Source organism: Malus sylvestris, chromosome 12 (assembly GCF_916048215.2).
Source record: "Malus sylvestris chromosome 12, drMalSylv7.2, whole genome shotgun sequence".
Classification (NCBI taxonomy): domain Eukaryota; kingdom Viridiplantae; phylum Streptophyta; class Magnoliopsida; order Rosales; family Rosaceae; genus Malus; species Malus sylvestris.
The window spans coordinates 7,260,351-7,287,979 of NC_062271.1; the positions used below are offsets into that span (position 1 = coordinate 7,260,351).

The 27,629-nt window shown below is 36.1% G+C and overlaps 2 protein-coding genes across 2 annotated transcripts; both read right to left on the reverse strand.

Annotated features, from left to right (window-relative positions):
- Positions 1 to 357: 357 nt before the first annotated feature.
- LOC126592110 (uncharacterized) lies at positions 358 to 5,864 on the reverse strand. The gene is made up of 2 exons (XM_050257868.1): positions 5,503 to 5,864; positions 358 to 934 (listed from the first exon to the last, which is right to left on the reverse strand). The coding sequence occupies exons 1-2, from the start codon at positions 5,724 to 5,726 to the stop codon at positions 682 to 684; spliced, it is 477 nt and encodes a 158-aa protein (XP_050113825.1). The 5' UTR covers positions 5,727 to 5,864; the 3' UTR covers positions 358 to 681.
- Positions 5,865 to 11,503: 5,639 nt separating this feature from the next.
- LOC126592950 (E3 ubiquitin protein ligase DRIP2-like) lies at positions 11,504 to 13,574 on the reverse strand. The gene has a single exon (XM_050258767.1). The coding sequence runs from the start codon at positions 12,955 to 12,957 to the stop codon at positions 12,547 to 12,549; it is 411 nt and encodes a 136-aa protein (XP_050114724.1). The 5' UTR covers positions 12,958 to 13,574; the 3' UTR covers positions 11,504 to 12,546.
- Between the last annotated feature and the right edge of the window lie 14,055 nt (positions 13,575 to 27,629).

Here is a 27,629-nt window from a genome sequence, read left to right on the forward strand (position 1 = left end):
ACCTTTATCACTTCTGAGCTTTTTTATTTGATAGCCACTTTGCAGTTCTACCATAGATTTAAATCTATTGAAGATGTTGAACACGTTACACTTGTGCTTTAAGAAGAATACCCAACACATTCTAGTGTGATCATCAACAAACGTGAGAAATAATCTATTGCCTCTAAGAGTATTGGTCCACATTGGACCATAAATATTAAAGTAAATCAACTCAAGAGGCTCTGATACCATGATAAAGTTTGTATAAGCAGTGTATAACTATTTCTGGAAATGAGATTTATATTTTGAATTCAATGGGAGCAAGGAAGAAGAAAGAGAGAGCAGCAAATTAGCTAAAGCACGACAACATTCTAATCGTTACAGAATGCACAACTATTTCATTCCATCAACATGTTTTTACAATAGCAATCATAACCATTCAAATCATAAACCATTGTGATTAAGACACATGGCGTTTACAAGGCATGTAAGCCATTTGAAATGAAAACTGATCTAAGCCTTATACTTGGCATATGAGCACAAGTGATTACAACAGAATCTGTTACACAAAAGGACAAATACCAATTAAATAACTATATCACTTACGAGAAATTAGTAAAGCAATTTAACTCTTAACAAATACAGATATAGACTAGGACTCATAATCCCATATCCTAGTTGGGAATCCCCAAACCTTTGAGCTTAGTATTGCATGTAATAGGCAAAGAAAGACAAAAGGGAGGCAGCAGCCAAAGACCCAACATCGGGAAAGGGAGTAAAGGCGGAGCTAGGGGCAGGGGCGTGCGCTGCTGTGTTTTTTGCGGATGGAGCTGATTCCTTGGGGGCAGCAGCTGCTGTTGTCTTCGGGGCCTCCTTAGCTACTGCAGCCAAGACCAGACTCATCAAAGCAGCTACGAAAATGAGGATAAGGGAGATCTTCTTCATGTCCATGTATCAACTTTGGAATTGATAATTAATAAGTCGAGTTCCTTTGAGATGATTATGGGGAAAAAAAAAGAACTTGTTATTTCTGATGTGGTTTCTTGCAAAGCTGTGAAAGGCATGAACAATTAGATTTATAAGGAGCCTTTCGGGTTATTATTAGAATGAAGCAGTTATTCTGATAGTTACTGTTAGTTAACACAGGTCCTTAGACTCCTTACCTGTTTGGTTTTGCATGTTTTTAGGGATTGAACGGTCTTTTTTTATGGACATATTTGAGAATTTTTTGTGTCTCAAGAATACCGTCCCCATGTGGTGTTATTAAAACAAGTAATATAATATTCAACAGGATCCTCTCTGGATTCTTTTGGTGAGGATTCTAGGAATTCATAAATCATGTCCGTTCATCGTACATCGTGTGGTCAGTTTTTGTCAGGTACTGTTTGTATTTAATTTTAAATAAAAATATTTAAAATAATTTCTAACCACACGATGTAGAATGAATGTATATAATTCAAGGATCCCTAGGATCATCACAAAAAGGATTTGACGAGGATCCAAATTCATATAATATGAGTAGACACGATTAATATGATCCACATCTGTACATGGTATATTATCATCCTCTCATTTTTACTTTCAAAGCATTGCCAGTGTCAACGCTTGAGGTAATAAGTTACAAAGTTTAATATTGTCATGTTGAGAAATAGGGTAAATTACATTTTCATACCTTAGGTTTGGGGTTTATTTCAATTCCTTACAACATCTTCAAAACATTTCACTTCATATAAGGGTGGGTTCAAAAAACCGAAAACCGAAAAAAACCGAAAACCGAACCGAAACCGAAAAAACCGAACCGAACGAAAAAACGGAACCAAACCGAATTCTTTTGGTTCGGTTCAGTTTTAGTGATCTAGAAACCAAACCAAACCAAACCGAACTGAATTAATTAAATTAATTTTTTATTTAATTATTTGTTTTGGGTATTATTTTCTAAACCCAATTTGTAAGTTAAAATGTGCTAAACCCAATCTGTTGCCAAACTTTAAGCTCAAAATATTAAAAAAAAGGCGTATAAAAACTCTAAACTCTAACCTATTATTTCTCTCCCATATAAGGTTCCGGAACCAAACCTCATATTGAAGTACCTACATCCATCTCCATAGCACTGTCTACTTCTGCCCCAGCTTTCTTTTCCAAATCTACTCTCATATAACATGTAACAGAATCCATAAACATTTATTTCGGGTAGATTACTTGCGTAATTTGTGATGGAAAAGAATCCAACACACACTAAATAAATCCACCCACACATACTTTTACTAATCAAGTTGTCAACATGCAATTACAAGCAAACAACCCTGATCTTTGAACAACATCATACAATTTAACTTTTCTAAGTCATTTGTATGATTTTTGTGTTGTGAGGTTGTTAGTTTGGACTTTGGAAGACTTGATTGATGATTTTTGTTCAACTTTAAATGTTTATTTTCATTGTCTTTGATTCTAGTTAGAATGCTTATGTTATGATTGTGTTGAAGATGTTAAAATTTAAAATTTCAATGTTTTTCATTTTTTTGAAAAAAACAAAAAAAACAAAAAACCGAAACCGAACCGAAAAAAAAATGAACCGAACCGAAATTTCGGTTTGGTTTCGGTTTTGGCAAAAAACCGAACCCACCCCTACTTTCATACCTTAAGTAGTATTTTATTTCAAAATAATACTTCCGTTACATTTTCCATCAATTGATCTATTAAATGCTGACGTGGCTGCCGCATATATGCCACGTGGCTACCAAATGTCTGCCACGTGGCAAATAAAAATAATTTTTTAATTTTTTTATAAAAACCTTGAATTTTCTCAAAAAAAAAAAGAAAAAAAAATTGAAAAAAAGAAAAAAAATGAAACCCACTATCCCCCCCCCCCCCCCACGCAACCCACATCCCTATCCCTAACCCAGAACCCAAAAAACCTGTAGCAATAGCAGCAAGAAGAAGAAGAAGAAGAGGGAGGAAGAAGAAAAAAAAAAAACTGTAGTAGCAGCAGGAAGAAGAAGAAGAAGAAGAAGAGGGAGGAAGAAGAAGGGAAAAAAAATGCAGTAGCAGTAGCAGGAAGAAGAAGAAGAAGGAAAAAAAAAACCCCAAACCCAGTTCGTCCCCACCCCCCCCCCACCCACCTCCCTTCCCCTCCCCCCTCCCCCCGACGCCGCGCGACCTTCCCCCCTTCCCCGCCCCCCGCGGGTCAGGATCTCGTGATTTTCAATATGGGTGGGTTTTGAAAATACTTTGAGTTTGAGATGATTTTTGTATTGGTTTTGTGGTAGATACACCTAATCTCAGGTGGAATTTTTGGGGATGGGTGATGGGGGATTTTTGGGAGGGGTGATGGGGGATGGGGGAAAGGGGTGGCTTGGGTGGGACGAACTGGGGCTTTTTTGTTTTTTGTTTTTTTTTCTTTCTCCCTCTTCTTCTTCTTCTTCTTGCAGGTTTTTGGGTTCTAGGTTAGGGTCGTTTTGGGGGGGGGGGGGGGGGCGGCGAGGGAAGGCACTGGTTTCATTTTTTTTATTTTTTGAGAATATTCAGGTTTTTTAAAAAAATTAAAAAATTATTTTATTTACCATGTGGCAAACATTTGGCAGTCACGAGACATATATGTGGCAGCCACGTCAGCATTTAACGGATCAATGGATGAAAAATGTAACGGATGTATTATTTTGAAATAAAATAGTACTTAACGTATGAAAGTGAAATGTTTTTAAGATATTGTAAGGAATTGAAATAGATCTCAAACCTGATGTATTTTAGTGTAATTTACCCTGAGAAATATTATTTACATATGTGAGAGTCTAAACTTCTTGAAGTGTCAATAATATTATTTGCACGTAGGATCTGAATCCACTTTCCATCTTGTCACAATACTATTTCAGGCGCCAAGACTCATGGCGCAATACTAACATGTAATTAAAAAAACAAAAAAAAAAACATTGCAAGAAGACTTTGACTGAACCTTCACAATATTGTTGACCCAAAAAGAGAAAAAATAACAGGGAAAAAATCCCTTGGCCACCATGGTCGTTGGTTGGCTTTGGAATTGGCGGCAATATCCATCTTGGTCTTTTTCTCTTTTCATTTCGTGTTTTATCTATTTTTAAATCATCTTTATTATCTAGTTGTGGTTATTCTTTTGCTTTGGCAAGAAGAGTCTTCAGGATTGTATTGGTTGCTCTCTCGCTCTATCGAGGAGAGCTTTTGTAGAGTTTATGGCATACAGATTAAACTAAGATTTTTAAGTAATGATTATTATTTAGAGTTCAGGTTGATTATTGTTTTTCTTTTGGTTTTGTGCACAAGGCAAAGGACCAGGAGGAAACTCAACCTTTTTTCGGAGGTGACTCACAATAGTAATTCTTTGTTAACAATGACAAGATCATCAGAGACAAGTGCGATCTTTTCCTTCTGATGCAGGTACTGTTGTTCTACGACTTGCAAGGTTTAGTTCCCGTGAGTATTATCTTTCTTGTTAGTTAGATATGAGTCATCCATGGTTGTTGAGGAATTTTATATTGTATTTATGATGAGTTTGTAATTGTGAAATTGTGTGATGTTTCTTTTGATATGGGTGATCTATTGGTTACATTTAGCATGTCTGTCCTATGTACATTCTTGATAGTCTCTTAATAAATTCTTATTACCATACCATAAAATATATCCTTCACAATAAATATGGTCACATAATATTCTTCAAAAGAGTACAGCATGGTTGAAAGGGATCACGAACAATACATAATTAAATACATTCAATTCCAAGCTCTCTTCACCTTAGAGATTGATCATAGCCTGATAGGTATATATGACCAATACATGAATTTTAGATAGGGGGATTCACCATACTTTGTTAAAAATGTGAATAGATTAATTGCATATACCCCGGGCGAAGTTGCGAACCGTCACCTGACTCATGTCTCTTTAAGACTTCGACATGAAAGTGCCTTTATGTGAGCGCTCTAGGGCTAACCGGTTAATTAGTAGGTTAATATGGCCTAACGGGTCGTTTAAAGATCATAAGATGATTTTTTAATGAACTGTTCAGATCATAAGGTTTTATTGTGGAATGGGCCTAAACGAGCTGTTAACACCGTATATATTGATGTGTGTGTGTGTGTGTGTGTCTATTTTGTTATTCCAAATTCCTTCCTATCATGTTAGTGAGAGCCTATGACCGGAACCGCACAATTTTGATCAGCGATCACCTATATAAAGACCATTATCCTGCAAATAGTAAATGATTGTAGTCACATTGCAGGATCAAAAGAAAGCAAACAGAAGAGATAACAAAGAGATTGCACGAAAACATAAAATTAAAATTGGATATGAAAGAACAATTGGGAAAAAAGAGCGTGCAGTATTGCTCATTATGTTATTGAAATGAAAAGGTGATTATTGGTGTGTTTGGATATCAAAAATAGATATAGCTAGACCACCATGTTCTTTCCAAGCACATACTTCACTGCTGCTCTCATAATTATCTCATTCTCCTTCCACATTTAGCTAACACAATCTCCTAATCTCTGAGCTTAGTACTGCAAATAATAGCCAAAGAATAATGAAAGGAAGACACCGGCCAAAGAGCCAACAACGGTCAAGGTAATGGAATCGGCACTTGATGGCTTAGGAGCTGAAGCTGTGTCCTTCCCCTTGCTGGGGGCTGGAGCAGCTGCGCTCTTTGGAGCGTCCTTAGCAGCCAACACAACACTCATCAAGGCAGCAATGACAATGATGGCAAGGGCGATCTTCTTCATGTCCATGATGATGTTGATGATTGATGATTGCTAACTTTGAAGTGATAGTGATAGTGATTAAGTTGAGTGCCTTAGTGAGAGATGAATAACGAGAAAACTTGATACTTCTGCTCTGTTGGTTTCAATGCTTGATGAACACTGAGAAAGTAATGAACAAATTTATAGGGAACATGTTGGTTATTATTAGAAATAATACTTGATTGCCAATTGGTGTTAGTTACGAATAGCTAGCAAGCTAGGTTCATACGTGCTTGGTTTTGCACGGTAATAGGAATTGAAAGGCCTTTTTTTGGACATCAGCCTTACCCTTTTAAACTTTCAAACTCCTGTCAAATGTCAATAGCCAAGTATTTTCAAGGATAACAAATAAAGAAACATAACCAGCATCATTCGTCTATTCAATGTCTTGCTAACCCAGTGACCTCCGATCCGGAAACCGCCTGATATGCCGGTCAAATTTTTAGTTTTTTTTTTCAGGCTTAAATTCATAAAATTTGATCTTTTAGAGGTAGCTTTGAGAAATTGTAAATTTTGAGTGGATTTAAAAGCGTAACATTTGAAAATGAGTTCTGAAGAAGTTGGGTGGCTAGAGACTGATTTTGGGTGCAAATAGAATTCTTCTGACCTAATATTAAACTAATATTTGTATTGAAGTTTCAAAATACTAGATAAGGGGGAAAGCCCAGATTAAAAGAAACGAATGTACACAAACTTATCTTGGCCTAGCAGTCCAAGCTAAATACATGCACGGATGAAGTTGTACAGCTTTGAGCAATAAGCCCAAATGAGCATCCTCACCCTTTATTGTAGGAGCTCACTGTAAAATTTCTATTCCAACCATGAGGGTCATACATATATATATATATAGGAAACTAATATTAGCACTCCGAAAATTTCATTCTTCAATCCTCACAAGTGTATTTTTCGTTCTTTTAAAAAGTTGGAGTGCAAAATGAGATTTTTAAAATGTCAAGGGTCAAGTTTAGTTGATTTCAGATTCTCCTTTTTCCAAATGTCTTTGGTTGAACTCCAATTGTGAACTTGAGAGGAGAAGGAAGAAAGAAAACTATAAGACACATTATTAGCTTCTTCTTCTTTAAGTTTGCTATTTAACAATGACATCTAAACTTTTTGGTTTGACACCACAAACTACAAATCACAGCTTACCTTATTCACTAATGATTAACCCACTTATTAAAGTACTGGCATTTCACATTTCCTACAACTACTTTCATCATAACAAAAGGAAGAGAAAAGGAAGAGCACCACCAAATTGGGAAGCCAAAAATGTTTACTGTTTATATTCTAAGCCAAAAATGTTTACATGTTAATAATTCTAAGTGAACAACAAAAAATTGTGCGCCCTTTAAGGCTGACCCAATCAAACACCAAATTTATGTCAATAGATGGTGCCTTGTCTAGCGGAACCAAATGGATAATATTTGCGTGCTCGAACAGGAGAATGCACATATCTCTTTTTTTTTAATAATAAATATTTCTTGTTTAAACTTTATATTCGGAATCATTCTATTTGTTAATCTTCATTTGAAGATTATTCCTATAAAAACTTATTCGAATTGGAAATCTTTTAGTCATCCAAATGTATGAAACAAATCGATGGTATGAGTACCATGTACCATATTCATGATGAATCGTTAATTTAATTGATACATTTGAATGACTAAACAATCTGCAATTCGAATAATGTTTGATACGGATGACCTTCAAATGTAGAGTAAGAAGCTAAACTGTTTCGATTATAGAGTTTATAGAATGAAAATATGTTATTTGCAAAAGGTAAGATATGTGCGTTCCCCCTTAAGGATCACAAATATTATTCAAACAAAATTATTTGACCCATATGATGTGGTGGCTGACCTAGACATACCACACCACTTAGGAAATCAACTTATTTGTTTTTATTCTTTATTCTTTTTATAATTCAAATCAATTTTTCTAAGACAAATTCAAGTCTCTAAATCATCTGATGTGGCAGCACACTGCCTTAGCCAACTTACATGCTTTACATTTGACTTTTGATATTTGGTGGGATTAAGCCAAAATGATCATTGAGATTAGTATAACTCCATATTTTGGTCCCTAAGATTTAAAATAGATAGAAGTGATCCATAAGTTCGTTTATCATCAATTATTTTGACCATTATATGAAAAATCTCCATTATATAAGGATAAAATAACAAAAATACCCACAATTTTGAAAATCTTTTGGAAAATTGTTTATTAAATTGAGGGTATTTTTATCATTTTGGTCCTTATTTACTAAAATCTATCATGAAATGACCAAAATGATTTATAATAGACAAACCTAGGGATCACTTCTATTGAACTGAAATCTTAAAAATCAAGATGAGAAGTTATGTCAATCTCAAAGACTATTTTGACAAAAAAAAAAAAAAAAAAACCTAATTGGTGATGATGCTTTGATTTGATAATATACAGACAAATTAACTAGTGGGAACCCACAAATAGTCTGTACAAAAAACAGTCCATGACGAAAAACGGTTGAGTGTATGAGGTGAGAGCACACCAAATGTCTTATCATATCCAGCAAGGTCTGTAGTTCCCATGTCCATGTGCTCATTGCTTTTATTGGTCGCCACTAGCCGTGGCAAAAAAGGAAGGCAAAGAAATTATAGCAAATTAAAATTGAAGTTTCAGATTCTATGGATCTGGTTAAAACTGAAGAACGTCACATGCTACACTGATTCCTATAAATTCATCTACCACATTGCTCTTCTACAAAACAAATAATCACAATATATTGGTTCTTTTTTTTCTTTCTCAATCTTTACCAATTGTTTCAGTTTTTTTTTTTTTTTTTTTTTACAGAGAAAATGGCACAGTTCGGAACAATTCCAGTAAAAGTTCTTGTTGTTATGGTTGCTGCATTGCTTTATGCTACCAAAACTATGGCAGGCGATTCAGCTACTGCACCTTCACCGTTATTGGAGACTGGAGCGGGATTTGCTTCGCCGGTTAGCATGGCTTTGATCTTTTCTTCTGTGTTGGTCTCTCTCACTGCGTTCGTGTTTTGTTAGCGTGAATGGATGTATATGGAGATTTGAGTTTGGGAAATGCAATGGAGCTGTTGGTTATGTATGGACATTGTTGGGTTTGACATTTGCCTCATATTATGTCTTCTGGAATGTTATATTTTGCTTGATGTATATTTTACGAAGTGCGGTTTTGAGTTTTGAGACATAAGAGACTCTATCCTACTTTGAGTATTTTATTGTTAATTGGTAATGTACCACATAAAATCTTTGTTAATTTGAATGATATTGTACAATTCTATATATCTTTATATGACTTGCTTATTATTTGTCAATTTGAATAATTGGTTATACATTTGTGTTTAAATGAACATTTGAACATGCATAACTTGTATAGCAAGAAATAGACTATCTTATTTTAAGAGTTAGTAGGGATAACTATCTAAAATGTAGAGGTGACTTTAAATTGGTCACAACCTAACGGTAGTGAAAATTAGACTTCTGTTACCAACGTTAAGTGATGAAACGTCGAACAAATACATTGAAGGGGATTTTTCGATTTTCATTGTCATGTCATCTATTGAGCTATGAATCCCTAAACCTACTCTTTTAGCCATGTGAATTTATAGTCTAACTTGGCTAAAATGCGTCAATTTGGAGATAGAGAACTCTATATATAATTGATATGATACTGAAAATTATCTAAGCACACACTTTAATGAATTTGTCCACACCATTACTTAACATTGCTAATGTTGTTACGTAATGTTGATGACCTAACATGTGTCCAACTTTAGATTGGTTTTTAATATGTTTTTTAAAAGTAGAAAGACCAATTTAAAATCATCCCAAAATGTAGTTATCTTTACCTAACTCTTATTTTAATTTTGTACTTAAAAAGTCTCTTATCACACTACTGAGAAACCAAATTCTCCAATCAACAAATCATATGGTAATTCTGTTTGATTGGAGAAAAAGAGAGCTTCTCATTAAAGAGGGCCTAATTAATTCTCATTATTAAGGGCATATTACTTTTGTTGATGCACAAAACCGGAGGTCTTGGAACAACGTAAATCCGACCGTGAATCTGCATGAAAGTAAATAACACAAGAAGTATCGTGGTTCACCCCAAGGTTTGGGCAACGTCCACACTGATATTGTATTTCTGAGGGGGAGAGAGAGAGAGCCTCTGTAATGAATCTGAGAGGCTCTGAGAGTGAGAGTTTGAGGGGGAGAGGAGCCTTAGGAATTGGCCTCCCCTAATTGTGAGGGTGAGGATCCTTTTATAGAATAAGGGCTCCTCACTTATTACATATTTGCCCCTTCCCTTATTACATAATTACATTTGAGTCATCCGAGTATTTATACGAGATCTAAATACGGAGGCCCTAAATATGGTATAAACAGTAGTCCCCCAAGTCTTCAGTCAAGAGAGTCTTTTGGCTGGAGACTTGAAATTCAGTCCATGTGTGGGCCGAAGTAACTAGATGTTGTCTTGAACTGATGCTTAATATGAGACGGTGCTCAATTTGAAATGTTGCTCAACTAGAAGTAGCACATGCTGCGAGGCTGCGAGGCTCGTGGCTTATGTTGCCTTGGTTGGCTCGGCTTGTGGCGTTGAAGGTGAGGGAGTCCCTTTTATAGAATAAGGGTTCGCTCCTCAATACATGAATGATGGGCCAAAGTTGATGCTCTCTAATGATGGTGAGGGAGTCCCTTTTAAAGACTAAGGGCTCGTTCCTCAATACATACATGATAGGCTAGAGTCCCCCAAGTATTTTTCATGAGGCCCAGTTGAGGCCCAATATATGGTATATAATGTAGTCCCCCAAGTCTTCGGTCAATAGAGTCTGTTGGCTGGAGACTTCAAATTGAATCCATGTATGGGTCGAAGTGGCGGTTGTTCGGAGGCGGTATTTGTATACCCTGCACTGAAGCTTTGTAAGTGAAGCTTTGCAGTTGGAGCTCTGTAAATGAAGCTTTTGAGGCTAGAGCTTTTGTAAATGAAGCTTTTGAAGCTGTAGCTCTTTAAATGAAGCTTTTGAAGCTAGAGCTCTGTAAATGAAGCTTTTGAAGCTGATTGACATGAGTGATGCTCATGAATGTTTATGTTGATTGACATGAGTGATGCTCATGAATGTTAACATGAGTGATGCTCATGAATGTTGACATGAATGATGGTCATGAATGTTTATGTATGATTGTTATGAGTGATGCTCATGAATGTTTATGTATGAATGACATGAGTAATGCTCATGTATAATTTGGAGTATTGAGCGTACTTTTGATCACCTGATTGGTGGCATGAAGAAGAGTACGGGTTGTACATTTCATCACCTAGTTGGTGGCATGAATGGCTAGTTGCCAAATGATATTAGAGTACGGGTTGTACATTTCATCACCTGGTTGGTGGTAATAGCGGCAGGTTGCCGAATAATTTTGGAGTACTGGGCGTACTTTTGATCACCTGGTTGGTGGTAATAGTGGCAGGTTGCCAAATAATTGTGGAGTACTGGGCGTACTTTTGATCATTTGGTTGGTGGTAATAGCGGCAGATTGTCGAATAATTGTGGAGTACTGGGCGTACTTTTGATCGCCTGGTTAGGGCTATTTTTGGGCTTATGGGCCTTCGCCCTCTACACAACATTCCAGCTCATTTATTTTAGGCTTTGCCGGTTTTTTTTTTAATTTTTAATTTTATTTTTATTACCCTCTGATGGGGTTAATACAGATGTCTGGGAAAGGTAAAAATAAATAAATTACATCATTCAAAACAAAGGTTTCGACACAAAAGCTTCGACAGTTGCAGATGGTTGGTGCGTTGCTTTTGCTTTTGTTTTCTGCTTTGCTTTTGCTTTCTTCTTTTCTTTAAAATGACAGCTGTTATGGACAGCTTTTCCGACATCGCCCATTTGCTTTTCTCTGGCTTTCAAAAAATAGGAACATGCATCCGTCGACAAAACCAAAAGTATAATCCTTTCCTTTCTCTTTTATCTTTTGCTTTTGTTTCTGTTTCTCACTTTTCTCTTTTCTTTTTATTTTCTCGATCTGCTCAGTGCTCCCTCCGTTTGAACTTTGCACTTTACGAGTAGATTGCCATGAACCATCAGATTACACCCATCACAGAAGATAATTGGATCTGATGGATCTCTATCTGGGCTCAGCACAAACAATCCCATCATCAGCATTATTTTCTTCTTCTTCATTGCACTACCCATCGGATCTTGAAGCTTTTGGAGCTGCTCCACGCCTTTGTGTGTGTGTCGTGAATGTATAGGAGAATTGATGATGCCCAAAATCAAATCATGCAGGTTCCTCAGCCACAAATCATGCTTCAAACTACACAACCAGGATTCCAGTCCCGAAGCTCCGAGCAGATCACCTCTCCGACGCCAAAATCGAAGGGATCGTCGAGTCGTCGAATAGCCGAAGTCTTGTGCATTATCCCGGTGATTAAAGATGAAGCTTTTGAAGAATAAGGGACTAAACATGCCTGCTTTCCGTAGAGTAGACCCCGTGTTTCATGTTCTTTGTGATTGCGCTGGTCTACTGCAAACTGGGCGAGTGTGATGATCCAGTCATCCTTGTGGGCACCCATGTAAATGCTAGTGCCACCATATGGTGGTGGTGCACCAAACTGCAGATCTTCCATCGAATAACGCAATCTTCCTCCGCCCTCGCCATCAGCACGATCATCATCGTCGTCGGACAATCTAGGCCGTTTATCTAAATCTGCATGTTGTGGCGGCGTGTGATGGGTGAACCAGCTGAGCAGAGACCGAGAGAGAGAGATTTGGTTTCTCAGCTGCTTCTCACTCCTGTGAGCTTGTAGAGAAAGGGAGAGAAAGATCTGGTCTTGATGCATCCTGTGAGCTTCTCATCTGCTTCAACATCGTAAGTTTCAATTTCAACAAGAATGGAGCCACCGCGCTCGCCGGGGAGTTGATCGAGTAGGGACCAGTCAATGTGGGTAACATAGTTGACGAGGGCGGAAGCCTGAGTGTTGTCACAGGCAAATTACCGAGATGAGTATCGCAAACGGGACATTGGTCATACTCCTCATCCGACAGTTTTTGGAAGATACACTGCATGCAAAACGTATGGAGGCAAAGTGAAATGGTTATAGCCTCCTCCGACACCTTATTACAAAGACCGCACTTCAAACATGCCTCGATTGTCACCCTCTTCACTTTCACCACCTGACTACCACCACCAGTCGCCATCTCTTCCTCATCTCCTCCTTAATCCTTATTATCTTAGAAAGACAATGCTTTTTTTGTTGTGTCTTTGTGCTTGCAACAACTGCGGACCAAGAGAGAGAGAGAGAGGGAGTGAAGGAGCCGTTGGGTTTTCTGGAAAAAATCCAAAAGTGAGGTTTTGGACTCTTGGGTTTTGCAGATTCATGGCCGAGGTGAAAAATTGGGAGAGAACCGACATAACTTTTCGTGTCGATTCCCACAAACGGCGCCAAATGTTGATGCACAAAACCGGAGGTCTTGGAACAACGTGAATCCGACCGTGAATCTGCATGAAAGTAAATAACACAAGATGTATCGTGGTTCACCCCAAGGTTTGGGCTACGTCCACACTGATATTGTATTTCTGAGGGGGAGAGAGAGCCTCTGTAATGAATCTGAGAGGCTCTGAGAGTGAGAGCTTGAGGGGGTGAAGAGCCTTAGGAATTGGCCTTCCCTAATTGTGAGGGTGAGGAGTCATTTTATAGAATAAGGGCTCCTCACTTATTACACATTTGCCCCTTCTTTTATTACATAATTACATTTGAGTCCTCCGAGTATTTATACGAGATTTAAATACGAATGCCCTAAATATGGTATAAACAACTTTGTTGCTCAAGGACTTGGGACAAGGATCCCATTTAGTTACTAAAAGAAGTTGAACCCACTTTGCATTGTTTTACGAATAATCCTTGGGGTTAACACATGTTTTATTTTGTTTTAAAAATTAATAGACATGTTATTTAATTTCTTAAGGCTTTAAAAAAATAAGGAACATATGATGTGACATATTTTGATTGAGTCAAATCAAAAAGTGAGTATATGAACACCAACGTACTGTCCATATTCAAACAACCGTCTATTTTATAATTCTTTATTGATAGATTATTTCTACACAAAATATTTCAATTGGAAACAATTACATAATTATAGTTGGTAAACCCACACACAATCCTATTTCCTCACCCCATCTTATATTCTCACCCCTCGTAAAAGCATTATTTTTCTACCCACAAATATCCCTAAAATATCCTTGCATCAATTTAACTATTTTCCAAAAATTTAAAGTTAAAGCTGAAAATAACAAATCACCCCACCCAACTATACCACCAGATCCCCACATCGCCCCACACAATTTGATAGCAAACCCCTTTCACCATGCGTCTTGAACCCACCCTTGAGCACCTTTTGCTTGTTGAGGGCTTCAGGTGTGACGCCGCGCTCTGTTGTCAGTGTAGGAGACTACGAAAAAATAGTCTCATCTTCGGTCTTCCCCCTCATCGCATTAATATCGACGAAGAATCTGTTGGATTTCCAAAACGCTTTTCCCTGACAAATTTCAATGACGTCATTTGGATTCAAAACAAAAGAAGTTCGGAAACGAGTTTTTAAAATTTTGATCGGAAATGATTCAGAGGAAAATGTGTTTCCTAAAATTGATGGTTGGGCTCTTCCCTTTTCTTCTTATTTTTATTCTCATTTTTTTTTGTTTTGTCTTCTTCCAATTTGAAGAAAGTCACGTTCTTTAGTTTTTTTTTTTTTTTTTTTTTTTTTTTGCCATAAAAATATATTAGGATAGATTTTAGGGTTTTTTTTTATCACAAGTAATCCTTGAAATTGACCCATACCATTAAGATGGTTCCTAAAAATAAAAATCAATTAATATAGTCATTGAATATGAGTGCTGCAAATCAATATGGTCATTCCATTATATTTCTGTCAAAATTTCTGTTAGTATGCTGATTTGGCATATATGTGGACCCACAAGTCAATTAAATATTACCACATGGATAAATTATTAAAATTTTTATAAAAAATTAATTTAAAATCATTTAAAACTAATTTCAAAATGATTAAATAAGAAAATTAAAAGTTGTTGAACAAAAACAATTAAAGTTGCCCACTTAAAGCTACATCTACTTTCACGATGAAGAAGACTCAATTTGTGCAAGGAGACAAAGCCATAGGTAGGCTAGAGGCAGAGGAGATCATCCGGAATTACTGAGCCGAGGACGTTATCCAAGCTTGTCTCAAACATTCTTCGTTCTTAGGTTGTCTCGCTGTCTCAAGATTGAGATCGGGGGTTGCGATGGGGGACTGGTGGTTGTGCCTGGCTTGGTGTCGATCGGAGGTTGGGATGAGTTGGCGGCTGGGTTGAAGGGAAGGGGGTTGAGGTGGGTTGGTGCGGCTAGGGTGAGGAAGGAAGAAGTTGACGATTCAACGGTGAGGGGGAAGGATTGACAACAACGATATCAGGGTGGGGTGCGGGTGGGGAAGATGGTGGCTTGGGGTAGCAAATTAAGAAACCCAGGTCTGTGGTGTGAGTAGAGAAGGGTAGTCATGGTCGCCATGTTTGAAGAAGAAAATGGGGATTGTAGTCGATGAGGATTGAGAATTAAAGCTGCATCTAGTTGTTTAATTTAATTAGATGAAGATTGAGGATTAAACCTGCGTCTAATTGTTTTTGTTCAATAGCTTTTAATTCTTAATTTAATCATTTTGAATTTAATTTTAATGATTTTAAAATAGTTTTTATAAAGCTTTTAATAATTTATCCATATGACAATATGTAATGGGGTGTGATATCCACACACCCCATTTTACTTCACATACACCTTTTTAATTTTCGGCCGTCGGATCAGATGAATTGAAGAAGATCAATGGACAGAAATTATCAAGGGTGTGTGAGAAGTAAAATGGGGTGTGTGGATAGCACACCCCTATGTAATAGACTTGTGGGTCCACATATGTGTCAAATCAGCATACTAACAGAAATTTTGACAGACTTCTAACAGAAGGATCACATTATTTTGCAACACCTATATTCAGGGATTACATTGATTGATTTTCATTTTTAGGACTATCTTGATGGTATGAGTCAATTTCAGAGACTACTTGTGTTTTTTTACACAAGATGATGAAATGTGTCATTAAATTTTTTTCATTAAAAAGAAGGTTGGAAAATAGCATTGTGGGGTGGGTCTAGCAGTTCTCTACCTAATTTATTCTCATCATGAAATTTTCTATTGTCAAATTATGTCTTCACCATTTCCAACTTGGTTAATAGAATTTGCAAGAATTATGCGATATTTCTGTTTCAATGGGCTTGACGTTGAAGACATTATTTACTAAACAATTTAGTAAATAAAAGTATTTACTTTCATTTATGGTGGTGGGGGTGATGGCAGTGGCGGCGGTGGTGGCGGTGGCGGCGGCGGCATGATGGTGGAGGGCTGGTGGGAATGATGGTTGTGTTGGTGGCATAGTGGGGGGGGGGGGGGTGTGACAGTGATGGTGACAATAGTGGGGTGCTGAGATAGCAATAGTGGTGGCGGAAAATCAAAATAGTAGCGAGGTTGTTGGTGCCAACTTGGATAGTAGCGGTGGTGGTGGTGGTGGTGGAAGAACTAGGTGAGTTAAAATGTTATCTTAATATAAGTTAATTTGTTACCAATAAAGCATGCGGTGACATTTTTTTCTCTACCTCCAACGGAAAACATGAAAATTAAAATAATTATTAAAGGGATTCTTAAATTCTAAGATTTGTACGAATAAAAAAAAAGAAAGAATAGGATTTAGTAAAATCGAATGCGTGACCTTGGTACAATGGTGAATAGTGAATGTTTGCACTACAAAAATCTGCATGGTAAATTCCAATCTTTTGAGGAAAATAATCGGCAAAAATGACCAAAATCGGTAGGTTTTTCTTCATCACAAAAAAGACACGTGTGAATATTGCATACGGCGCCGTCCGCCACCGACCAAATAATACAAGCTGTCGTCGTTGGTAGGTCACTATACACAAACCTGCGCTGTTGATTAGCCGTTGCCATGCACTCGCTATATAAACAATCACTCCCCCAATTCTCACAACACAAAGTAAAAGCCTCCTCCACACTCAAAAAACTCTCCACCAACTCCATTTAGCAGCAGCTCAAAAGCTCCAGTTCAAGTCACCAATGGCGCAAGTAAGCATCTCCAGTGCCTTCTTCTTCGTCCTTGTAGCCTTGGCTGCAGCAACCGTCTCTGCTCAGGAGAGCGCCCCGGCGCCTGCCCCGATGGATGCTGGAGCAGCTTACTCTTTGCCTGTAAACGGTGCCGTCGTAGGAGCATCACTTATGGTCTCAGTTTTTGCCTTGTTCAAGCACTACTTGAATTAATTTGTTCCGATTGGAAATTTGTTATTTCATAATTTGGGCGGAAAATGATTTGTATGTGGGGTTTCCTTGAGGGATTATTTTTGTTAGATCTTTGATTCACTACATTCTAATAAAAATGACGATTATTATTTTTGTCGAATCTATAATTGTCAATCATTTTGTTATACTGTTTGTTGCACAAATCATTACCAAATGTTATTTAAACTATCAATTATTTTCTTGTTAAAATAAAAAAAAATATAAAGGAAAAGTTGCACAGATACCACCAAGACTATATAGAGGTGTGTGTAAATACCATTCAAAGAAATAATTTTAACAACGTAGCACCTAGACTTTCAGACGTTCTACTATAAATCTACCGCTTTCGTCCAATTCTGTCAACTTTTTGGTTAAATGTTACTAAGTAAATCCCTCAAGTGCAAGATTCACAAAAGATTATTGGAAAAGTATGAACCATCTATCCTTTAAGTATAAGGGTCTAAAATCGTAAGCCAGATACTACTTTTAAAGCATTGAGATATATAGCAATTAAATTATACCAAAATTGAACAAATTAGTTAACTCTCCAGAGACCAAATCCATTTGAGCATGGAAAGGTAAAAATTCATGATGCTTATAGAATATAAGATATAAATGGCAGGTCCTTTGAAGGAAGAGATCTCCATTTTTTTTTTCAAAAAATGAAGATTAGTTGTGGGACCTACTTTACATTGAACTTCAACCATTCGAACCGTTTATTTTGTAAGCCTTAATTTATAGATCATCCTTGCAAAAATTCAGTTCAATCTGAAACCATTTGCCTATTCAATTATCACAAAGAAATTTCATTGTTTCTTATAGAATAAAATGTTCGTCAATTTCTTTGAACTCAATTAGATGTCTCAAATATTTCAAATTTGGCTAATATTTTTGGTTTAGGATGATCTAAGAGGTACAACTTGAAAAGTAGACGATTTGGATTGTTGAAGTTCGATGTAGTGTGGGTATCATAACTAATCCGCAATTTTTAGAAAAAAATGAGGATCTCTTCCCTTAAAGGGTTTCTATAAATGAAGCACGTAAAAGAAATACATATCTACACTATGGATATGATATTTTTGTCAAAGATGGAAATTTATGCTTCCGTCATTTTTTATCATTCGTTTTTTATCACTCAAAAATTTGAGTGAAAGCACAAGAGCGTTTTTATTAGTCATTTATTTGCGCAAGGGTGATTTATAACCATAAATGTATACAACGGAAGTAACCTTCATATTTCTCATAGGATTATGGTCAATCATATTCAAAATATTTAAGACGTCATTTAGTTTTTTTGATAATTTTTTTGGAAACTGTTATTACTATTAGCATTTCAAAAATCTCATTCTACACTCATCACAAATGTATTTTTCTTTCTAGAGTGCTAATAACAATTTTTATTTTTTTATTTTTTTATAAACTATAATAGTTATTATTGAGGGGAAAACTCAATTAACTATTAAATTCGTATTGAAATATCAAAAAAAAAAAAAGTACCATTCCCAATCGAAAACACTAGGACACTAGCGTGTATTTTCCTCTCTTTTACAAGAAAAAGGTCGTTGAGTAAATGAAGTGCTTCCTACAAAAAATATATAACTCATGCTTATTCTAAAGTACACTTCAAGTGCTTTTAGCACTCAAATTTTTTTCACCCAACAAGCCATTAGAAAGAACCAAATTAATATTATACCAAAACCAAACGTCCACCTCAACTAGTAAAGAACCAAATCATGATGACACTACCAAATATGTGAGGTGAATAAAATCAAACCGAATTATTAGCTTCCCACATGAGGATTGGTAATTGGTAATTTGTATGGTCCTCCATGCCAACCGACCCTCGAATAGGCCAAACTACTGGTGCTAACCAATAACAACAGGCCAGCTAGCCACAAAGTCTTGAGGTGTTAGAATAAAAGTGGCAACCTGTCAAAGCAAGGTCGCCGCAAAACCCACACTAACACCACTACTTTTTCTCATTTTGGCTACACCACCAATATTTGTTTTTGTTTAATGCAACGTTCTATTTTTTAAAGAGTTTTTAGTTAAAATAGTCTATGAGATTGATATAATTCTTTATATCGGTATCTAAAAATGAAAATAGATAAAAAAAAGCCTCTGAGTTTGTCCATCATAAGTTATTCTGATTATTCCATGAAAAAATCTATCAACATTTTTGTTAAAATTGTCATGTGAGCAATCACGTGAGACGTGACAATCTTTTAATGGTATTTTTATTAAACCAACTTGTTAGCTTAGCAAGGATATTGATAGATTTTTTTCCGAAATCATCAAAATAATTTACGGTGAACAAACTCTTCAACCGTTGATTCTCATTGTCAGAGAGCAAACTGAAAAGTTATCTGAATGTGAAAGACCATTTTATGCTAAAACATTATTTTTATCAATTCTCCTACTTATTCAATTCGATTTTCAAAGCGAATGGATTACTAAGAGTACGTGTTGAGATTGAGGTTTTTCATCTTTGTTATTAAAGGAAATTAAACCCTTAACCTATCATCCTTGAATCCATTTCTTCATTTCCATCGCCATTCAAGTTAGAAACCTTCGTAATCGACCAATTTCACGTTGAGATTAGAAGAATCATCCAAAAGTTTCAAAATAGCATCCTCATTTCACCTTCTTTTGGTTAATTTTAGCACATAATAATAATAATCAGCATCAACAGCACACAGCACCACATATAGCACTAATCAGTTACTATTTTAATACTGCGTTAAATACTCGTTTGAGCCAATTTCACATGTAATTTCATAATCTGAACCATTCAAATTTAAAAATATCATTACTAGATCATTCTTGTAAAAATTCATTCCAATCAAAATTTATTTAGCTCTTTAATTATTATTGTGGACGTTTCATTTCATTGTTTACTGTGGACATTTGATAACTAAAGGCTTTCAATTTCAGTGAATTTATGCAAGAATGACCTTTGCTTGGTAACCTGAAAATTGATCATTTCAGATTAAGAGAAATATTGTTCAAAGGGTCAAAACGAGTGATAGGTTTTGTATCAAAATACTAACTGGTTAGCGCTATATATATAACTTATTTTCAAATTATATTTGCATCATTACTTTGAATTCATTATCATCATTATGAAGAATATTTTCATAACAACTGATTTTGAAAGACATAAAATTCTTACTCACAATCAATTCATTGAATACCTTAAGTTCAAGGTAAACATCGACCAATCATTTGTTCAATTATTCTTATTCATTTATAACAGCTGGTTCCATGGATTAATCCTAGTTATCCTTCACACCAAGTTCCACATAATTCAATTAACAATAAATTTAACAGTTCATTCAACCCTAATCATCTTTTTAATCACTACGTTTGTTCATTATTCAGTTTTCAAGTGAGTGGTAATTGAGTTATCATCTTTTTAATCACTACATTTGTTCATTATTTAGTTTTCATTTACAGCTTATCTTATTTGTTAACCTTCTAAGTAGGATTGTTTACTCTCAACCCAAACAGTAAGGCGTGTTCCAAACAATAAGTCCATAGGATTGACATGAGCAGAGAGGGAGTTTAGCAAATACGCGAGGCAGGTAATAGCCAGTAAGATTTTCTGCATATTGAAAACCTGCATTTTGAGCAATATGAGTAGATTATTTAGATCTAATTTAACTGCCAGCACTAGCTCCAGAACCAGTTTAAGTAGAATTCCAAACATAGTAAATGAAGAACAAAAATTAGAATTTCAAACGAATGATAGTGTCGACTTTGGAGATTGGAACATCCCCAAGGTTTCTAGTAAAAACATTTACAAAAAGAAATGGTCAGTATTCTCTTTTAGAAGTGAATACCATATCAAAATAGTTGAAAAAGCTTATGCTCTTAGTAAAGAACATGAAACTTGTCAATTATTCACACCAGAACAAATCAGAACTCATAGAAAAGATGGTTACAATTACATTCACATAGGTTCAGTCCAAATAGCAGTTAAGCCCTTAACAAGAAAATGTCTCAATACCTCTATTTTGTTATGTCTCAAAGATACAAGATTCACTGACTTCAGTGATAGTATTCTTGGAATGATTGAGTCAAGTCTTTACAAAAGGCCAATTATTTTGATTGCTTCCCAGATCTCACAATAAGTCTTTCAGACCCCCACATGCTGAAAACACTCACGTTAAACATAAAAACTTCAGGGTACCAAGTCCTTGAAGGAGTCCAAACATTAGCTTTAATTTTCAGAGTATACTACAAAGTCACAGGAACAAATATGAATTTACAAGCCTTGGTTAAAAGTCCTTGAGACCACACACTCTTGATACAAACCAATCAAGAAAATGCCAACATTAAAATACCCAGAACCATTAGGTGGTCAGATATCAGTCTAACTTCAGATTGGTGCTTGATCAATGAAAGCAAACTAGTTAGTATCCAAAATAGTTTAGTCAACCTAGACAACATAGAACAATATTTTGACGGAACAGTTAAAATCAACTTTGACCGTCTAGCTAGAAAATCTAGTGTCCACTTACACGAGTTAGCCCAATCACACAAATCTTTAGAACCAAGTAGGAATTCTTTTTCTGGATCCACATCGGCCGATAAGGTGGGTCGAGATCAAGATTTAACCAACTCCTTAGTCAATAGAAAATTAAAAGCAGTAGAAACTAGCTTAGCAGTCACCAAACAAGAATTAATTACTGATTTGATCAACATAAAATTAAAATTGTTAGAAACAACCTCTTAGGTAACTCACCCATGATACCAGCCTAACACTCAGAACGAAGAAGAATAAACCTCTCCAACAGAATCCGACTTCGAAGCAAGTCAAATTAACCACCAATTACTCGTATGGAATAAACCATTCAAAATTCAATAGAAGAAACTCAATGCTGACATTGAAGCAACAAAAAATATTCCAAGAATGAATATTTTTCGAAATAAATATACAAAAGAACAAAAATTGGACATTTATAATAAATGGACTAATTTCATGAAAAAGCATATATTTGAAGTATTTTTCTTCAATTTCGTTGAGAAATATTATAAGTCTGAAAAGAAGTTAGAAGTCATCACCAAAGAAAATTGGGTTAAAGAAGACAAAACCATAGTCTCTTCTAGTCACCCTCCATAAGAAACAATTTGAATTACAACTGCAAACACACAAGTACCATTCACTCCTTTCAAACTTCCAAAAGAAGATGCAGGAGTCAAGCCAGTCATCAAACAAAACAATTTCACAAATCAAAGTCTACACCATAGGAAAACAATTAGAAGAAATAGAAACCAAAATAGATGGACTTTCTCAACCAAAACCAAGAATTAGGGAAAAACCCTTAGTCAACTTCCTAGAGTCTTCCTCTAGCACAATAACTTTAAAAACAATTTCCACAAGTCAAAAAATAGATCAAATGTTACAAGAATTAAAACAAGAACAAAACAGTCAATGTTTTACAACATCTAGATGAATCTCAACCAGAAACAACTTCTGCAATATGGGATTCAGAAGACGATAGTGAAACAAATTCCATCAGAAAAGTAGAAGAAGCTTTTCAAAATCTTGAACTAAAAAGAATCACGAACAAACGAGTCAATCCAACTCTTACCAAAAATTGGTATCCAAGGCCAACACCTCCGGATATTTAAGTTGAAGAAAGAAACATCCAAAATCAATTCTCAGTCTCAGCTGATAAACTCTATGAATGGAACATAGATGGATTATCAGAATAAGAACTTTTGAATAAATTACAACACATCTCCATGGTTGCTAATAGTTATATTACCAATCATAATCTCAGTCAAACACAAGTTGTCGACCTTTTGGTCCCTGGATTTACAAGAATGCTCCATTTCTGGTGGGAAAAACATCTCACTGAACAATCAAGAAATGAAATTAAAAATGTAGTCAAAAGAGACGATGATGGAACACTCATCTTTGATGAGCATATAGGACAAGGAGTCCCAGATGCAGTCAACACATTACTTTTCAACATTATAGAACATTTCATAGGAACACCTAGTAATGTCACCTCCAAAATTCATGACCAACTTGGTAACTTAAGATGTCCAACCCTAAGCGATTTTAGATGGTACAAAGATGTTTTCATGTCTAGAGTCATGCTTAGAGATGATAGTAATCAACCACTTTGGAAAGAAAAATTCATTAACGAATTACCAAATTTATTTGCCCAGAAAATTATAAATGTTTTAGTTAATGAAGAAGTTATCATACCATATCATACCCTTACTTATGGAAATATTATTAATATTATCCAGAAAGAAGGATTGAAAATGTGTATTGATATGAAAATTACTAAACATGTCAACAAAGCAAGTCAATAGCCAAATACGAATTATGAACATTTTGTGAACAATACGGATTACCTCCTATTGCTCCATCCAACAAAAAGAAAAAATCAGAATCCTACAATAGGTACCCAAACAGGTACTCAAGTAGGAGACATCCCAAATTTAACAAATTTAAAAATAAGAATTTTGAAACAAATAAATTTTACGAGAAACCTGGTCCAGTAAGTGGAAGAGGAACCCTCAGGAAAATTCCACTCCAAAAACCAAGAACAAAAAGAAAATTGCTACAAGTGTGGCAAATTCGGTCACTATGCAAATAAATGTAGAGTCAAGAAAACAATTAATTAGTTGAAAATCTCTGAGGAAGAGAAAACCCAGTTGATCTAGGTCTTAGAATTAAGAGACACAGACCATAATCTATCTGAAGATGATTTAAGTTCTAATACGTTTTCTTCCAATAATTCCTCAAGTAGTCTTTCATCCCCCGACATTAAAATATGATGCACTGATACTTGTTGTAAAAAGATTTTAGTCCTCAATAAATAAGAAGAACAAGAAGATCTTCTTATTGAATTAATCAGCAAAGTAGATGACCCTGGATTAAAGTCATTTTATTTAAAGAAACTTAAGAAGTTAGTCTCCCCTGAAGAAACCAGTACTAGTCAATCCCAAGTGGCCCCAAAAATATGTCTTAGCACAACCCTAAAAAAGTTTAATAAGGCTAAAAAAGAAATTACAGTCAAAGATTTACAAAGAGAAGTCAATAAAATTAAGGAAGAAATTAATTCCTTAAAATCAGAAAATATAGAAATTCGCTCACATCTCAGTAGTATCCAAACACAAGCACTCTTTGGCAATAATGATGAAGAACACAATAGTTTTTCCTCTGACCAAGAGTCAGAATCCAAATCCATAGAAAACCCAACATAACATTTAGTTTTAGGATTACTACAAAAAATTAGGATCCAGAAATGGTATTCTAAAATAAAAATAATAATTGAAGACTTCCAGTTAGAAACAATTGCCTTAATTGACTCAGGTGCAGACTTGAATTGTATCCAAGAAAGTTTAATTCCCACTAAGTATTTTCATAAATCAACAGAAATTTTTAGTGCTGCAAATCAGTTACCGATGCAATTAAAATATGAAATCTCAAAAGCCCATGTTTGTCAAAACAATGTTTGCTTTAAAACTCCATTTGTTTTGATAAAAAAATATTTCAAACCCAGTCATTCTAGGTCTCCCTTTCATAGCTCTCCTATATCCTTTTAAGGTACACCATAATCGTATAACCACCAGAATGTTAGGACAAAAAATCACATTTGAGTTCTGCACGGAAACATATCTCAAAAAATTAAGACAATTACAAAAAGATGGCATCTAAAAAACCATCAATTTAGTTACCAAGAAATCACAACAATCTTAGAAAAAGAAATTAAATACAAAAGAATTGAAGAACAATTAACAAACAAATCTTTGTTACAAAGCATTAACAATTTTCAAAAGAAATTTGTTCAGATATTCCGAACGCTTTTCAGCACAGAAAACAACACATTGTTAAACTTCCTTACTGTCACAGCCTTGTCCTGGAAGATTATTTTCGATGACGTGAAATGACAATTTTACCATTGGATGTTAAAGTATGTGGTGTGATTTAAGTTGGATTTTGGACCCATTCATTATTTTCCTAAGTTTTTTGACCCAATTGGAAGTAAGGAAATTGTTTGTTTTGATTGGTGTTGGACCACACATCCTTTCTCTCTCTCTCTCTCTCTCTCTCTCTCTCTCTCTCTCTCTCTCTCTCTCTCTCTCTCTCTCCTATGCTCTCTCTTCTCTCTCTCTGACTAACTCTCTCTCCTCTTCATATGTACGGACAAGCACCATAATCACCTTAAACTTCACAGATTGAAGGTATTAAGCTTACCATTGTATTCCTAGAGGTGATACGAGTTCATCCATACAATTTCAGAATGCAGAGCTTTAGAAAAACCCTTGAAACCGAGAGGTCCGTCGAGGTATAGTATCACCGTGGTGATCGTCAAGGTTTCAAACCATTTCAAGGCTCCTAAAGGTATCTCCTCTTTCTCCTAAGTGTTCTGGATGAGTTTTGGCTAAGTTTGAACGTAAGGAAACCATGGAAATTGAACCTTGGAAGGTAGCATTGTTCACCAACTTTTAAACCCGTGAATTTCTTCGATTTTCAAGACCGTAGCAAGCTCAAGGACCTTCCCTCAATGGTTGGGGTGCATCATTGGTGAAAATTAGACGTCGGAAAGCCCAGGTTCAAGAAGTTGCAGAAGTTACCGGATTTTCGAGCTTGCTCCGACGTGATTTCATATATATATATATATATATATATTATGTATATGCTTATACCTTGATTATGGGAAAAAATTATACAAGTTTTACAGCGAGGGGTTAGTATATTGATAAATAAAATGATTTTGTAAAACATTTGTTTTTGCCCTCTCACGTTTTATGTTTTGCGCCCCTCTAGGTTTTAAGTAAGCTTGTTGTTGGTGGCTTGAGGATGTCGGCGGTTGTAACCTATCTAAATAATAGTAGGACATTTCTGGTACTGTATAATTAGTACTTGTCCTACTAGACTGCACCTAGACTTAATATGCTCTGCTTAGGAGTGTTTACTGTTGTAACTAACTCCTATCACTTCATGTTTAGTAGTGCACTCTAGTAATTCAATTTTTAATTATTCGTATAATTCTTATTTTTATTGCTTCCGCACTGTGCACTTGACTACGTTACTCTTACGTGACGACCAGCATGCCTTGATCTCAGTCGGAGTGTGTCAGTTTGGTATCAGAGCGTAGGTTTAGCATTCCTGTATAATTCTTGAATGTTCTAATCCTTGTGATGTCTTATGTCAGAAATATGTCGCCTCGTAGAAAGCCCCGTTAATCAGCTGAATCTAGTTTCCCTGATATTGCATAATTAGGGGAAGTTATAGTTTCTGTCATTCAGACAGCATTCCGTACTCCCTAAAAGACACCTCTTAAGACAGTTCATAATCTAAAGTTGACTCACTTCATTGGAAATGAAGGTCATGAAGGGGCAAAAAAATTGCTAAATCATGTGGAGAAGGCCTTTCAGGTAATGCAAAGTCAGGGGAATCTTTCTTCTGATAGGTGGGTCGAGACGATTACCTGGCTTTTAGGAGAATAGCCTACATCCTGCTAGAGACAAGAGTCTTACCAGTTGACCCCAGTAGAGATTGTGAACTGAGGAGTGTTTAAGGAGCTATTTCGGAAAAGGTTCATTCCTCATGCGCATATCGATAGTAAGAAACATGAGTTTACTTATCTAAGCCAAGGAAAGATGTCGGCTAATGAGTATTACAGGATGTTTATTGATCTGTGGAGATATGATCCAGAGATTGCTACTAATCCGGTAGAGATGCTTTACCATTTCAGTTTGGGTACTAAGAAGAAATGGCGTTCCATAGCGACATCGACTCACTATGCATTTTACCAAGAGTTTTATGAGATTCTACTGAGGATTGAGGCCTCAAAGAACATGCCTAGTGAAAGTGTGGATGAGGAAGGAAATAATGGGGGCCAGAGACGAGATGACAAATGAAAAGGGCAAGCATTTCAGGGACCCCGCAAGACCCAGAACTTTAAGATGAGTGGTGGCAGTTCCAGCTCTTCTAGCGGAGGATTGAGTACTAATATGCAGAGGAGATGCGGTAGATTTACTGGAGGCCCTAGGTTCCAGAGGCAGAGAGATTTTGGTGGTTCAGGTATATCTGGTACTCCCTTATGCCGCAGGTGTAATAATCGGCATTTTGTGGAGTGTAGGAGAGGCAGCAATAGATGTTTTACTTGTGGACAGATGGATCATAGGGTTGCCCAATGCCCTCAGAGTCAGCAGAGACCCCAGCAGCCTTCTTTCCCACCACCTGCACCTACCCAGCAAACTTCATGATCTGGTGGTTATACTTAGACTGGACGAGGAGGTGCCTACCACTATCAGGGCGACGCCGCTCCCTACACCTTAGGACAATAGCAGTACTCTCAGGATCCTCAGTATTAGAGTGGGTACCTTTAGTATCAGGGAGAATCTATGTCTTATCAGCCATATTCAGCAAGTGGATCTCAGTGGTACCAAGATGGACAGCCCCAACATGGAGAGATTGCCACTAGTAGTGCAGGATCTTCGAGGCAG

Excerpts from the sequence above, each read along its gene's own strand:
- LOC126592110 (XM_050257868.1), bottom strand. The coding sequence starts at position 5,726 with ATGGACATGAAGAAGATCGCCCTTGCCATCATTGTCATTGCTGCCTTG. Across the intron at positions 935-5,502 it reads TTCTTTGGCTATTATTTGCA|ATACATGGACATGAAGAAGA; the intron begins GTACTAAGCTCA and ends ATTCCAAAGTTG.
- LOC126592950 (XM_050258767.1), bottom strand. The coding sequence starts at position 12,957 with ATGGCGACTGGTGGTGGTAGTCAGGTGGTGAAAGTGAAGAGGGTGACA.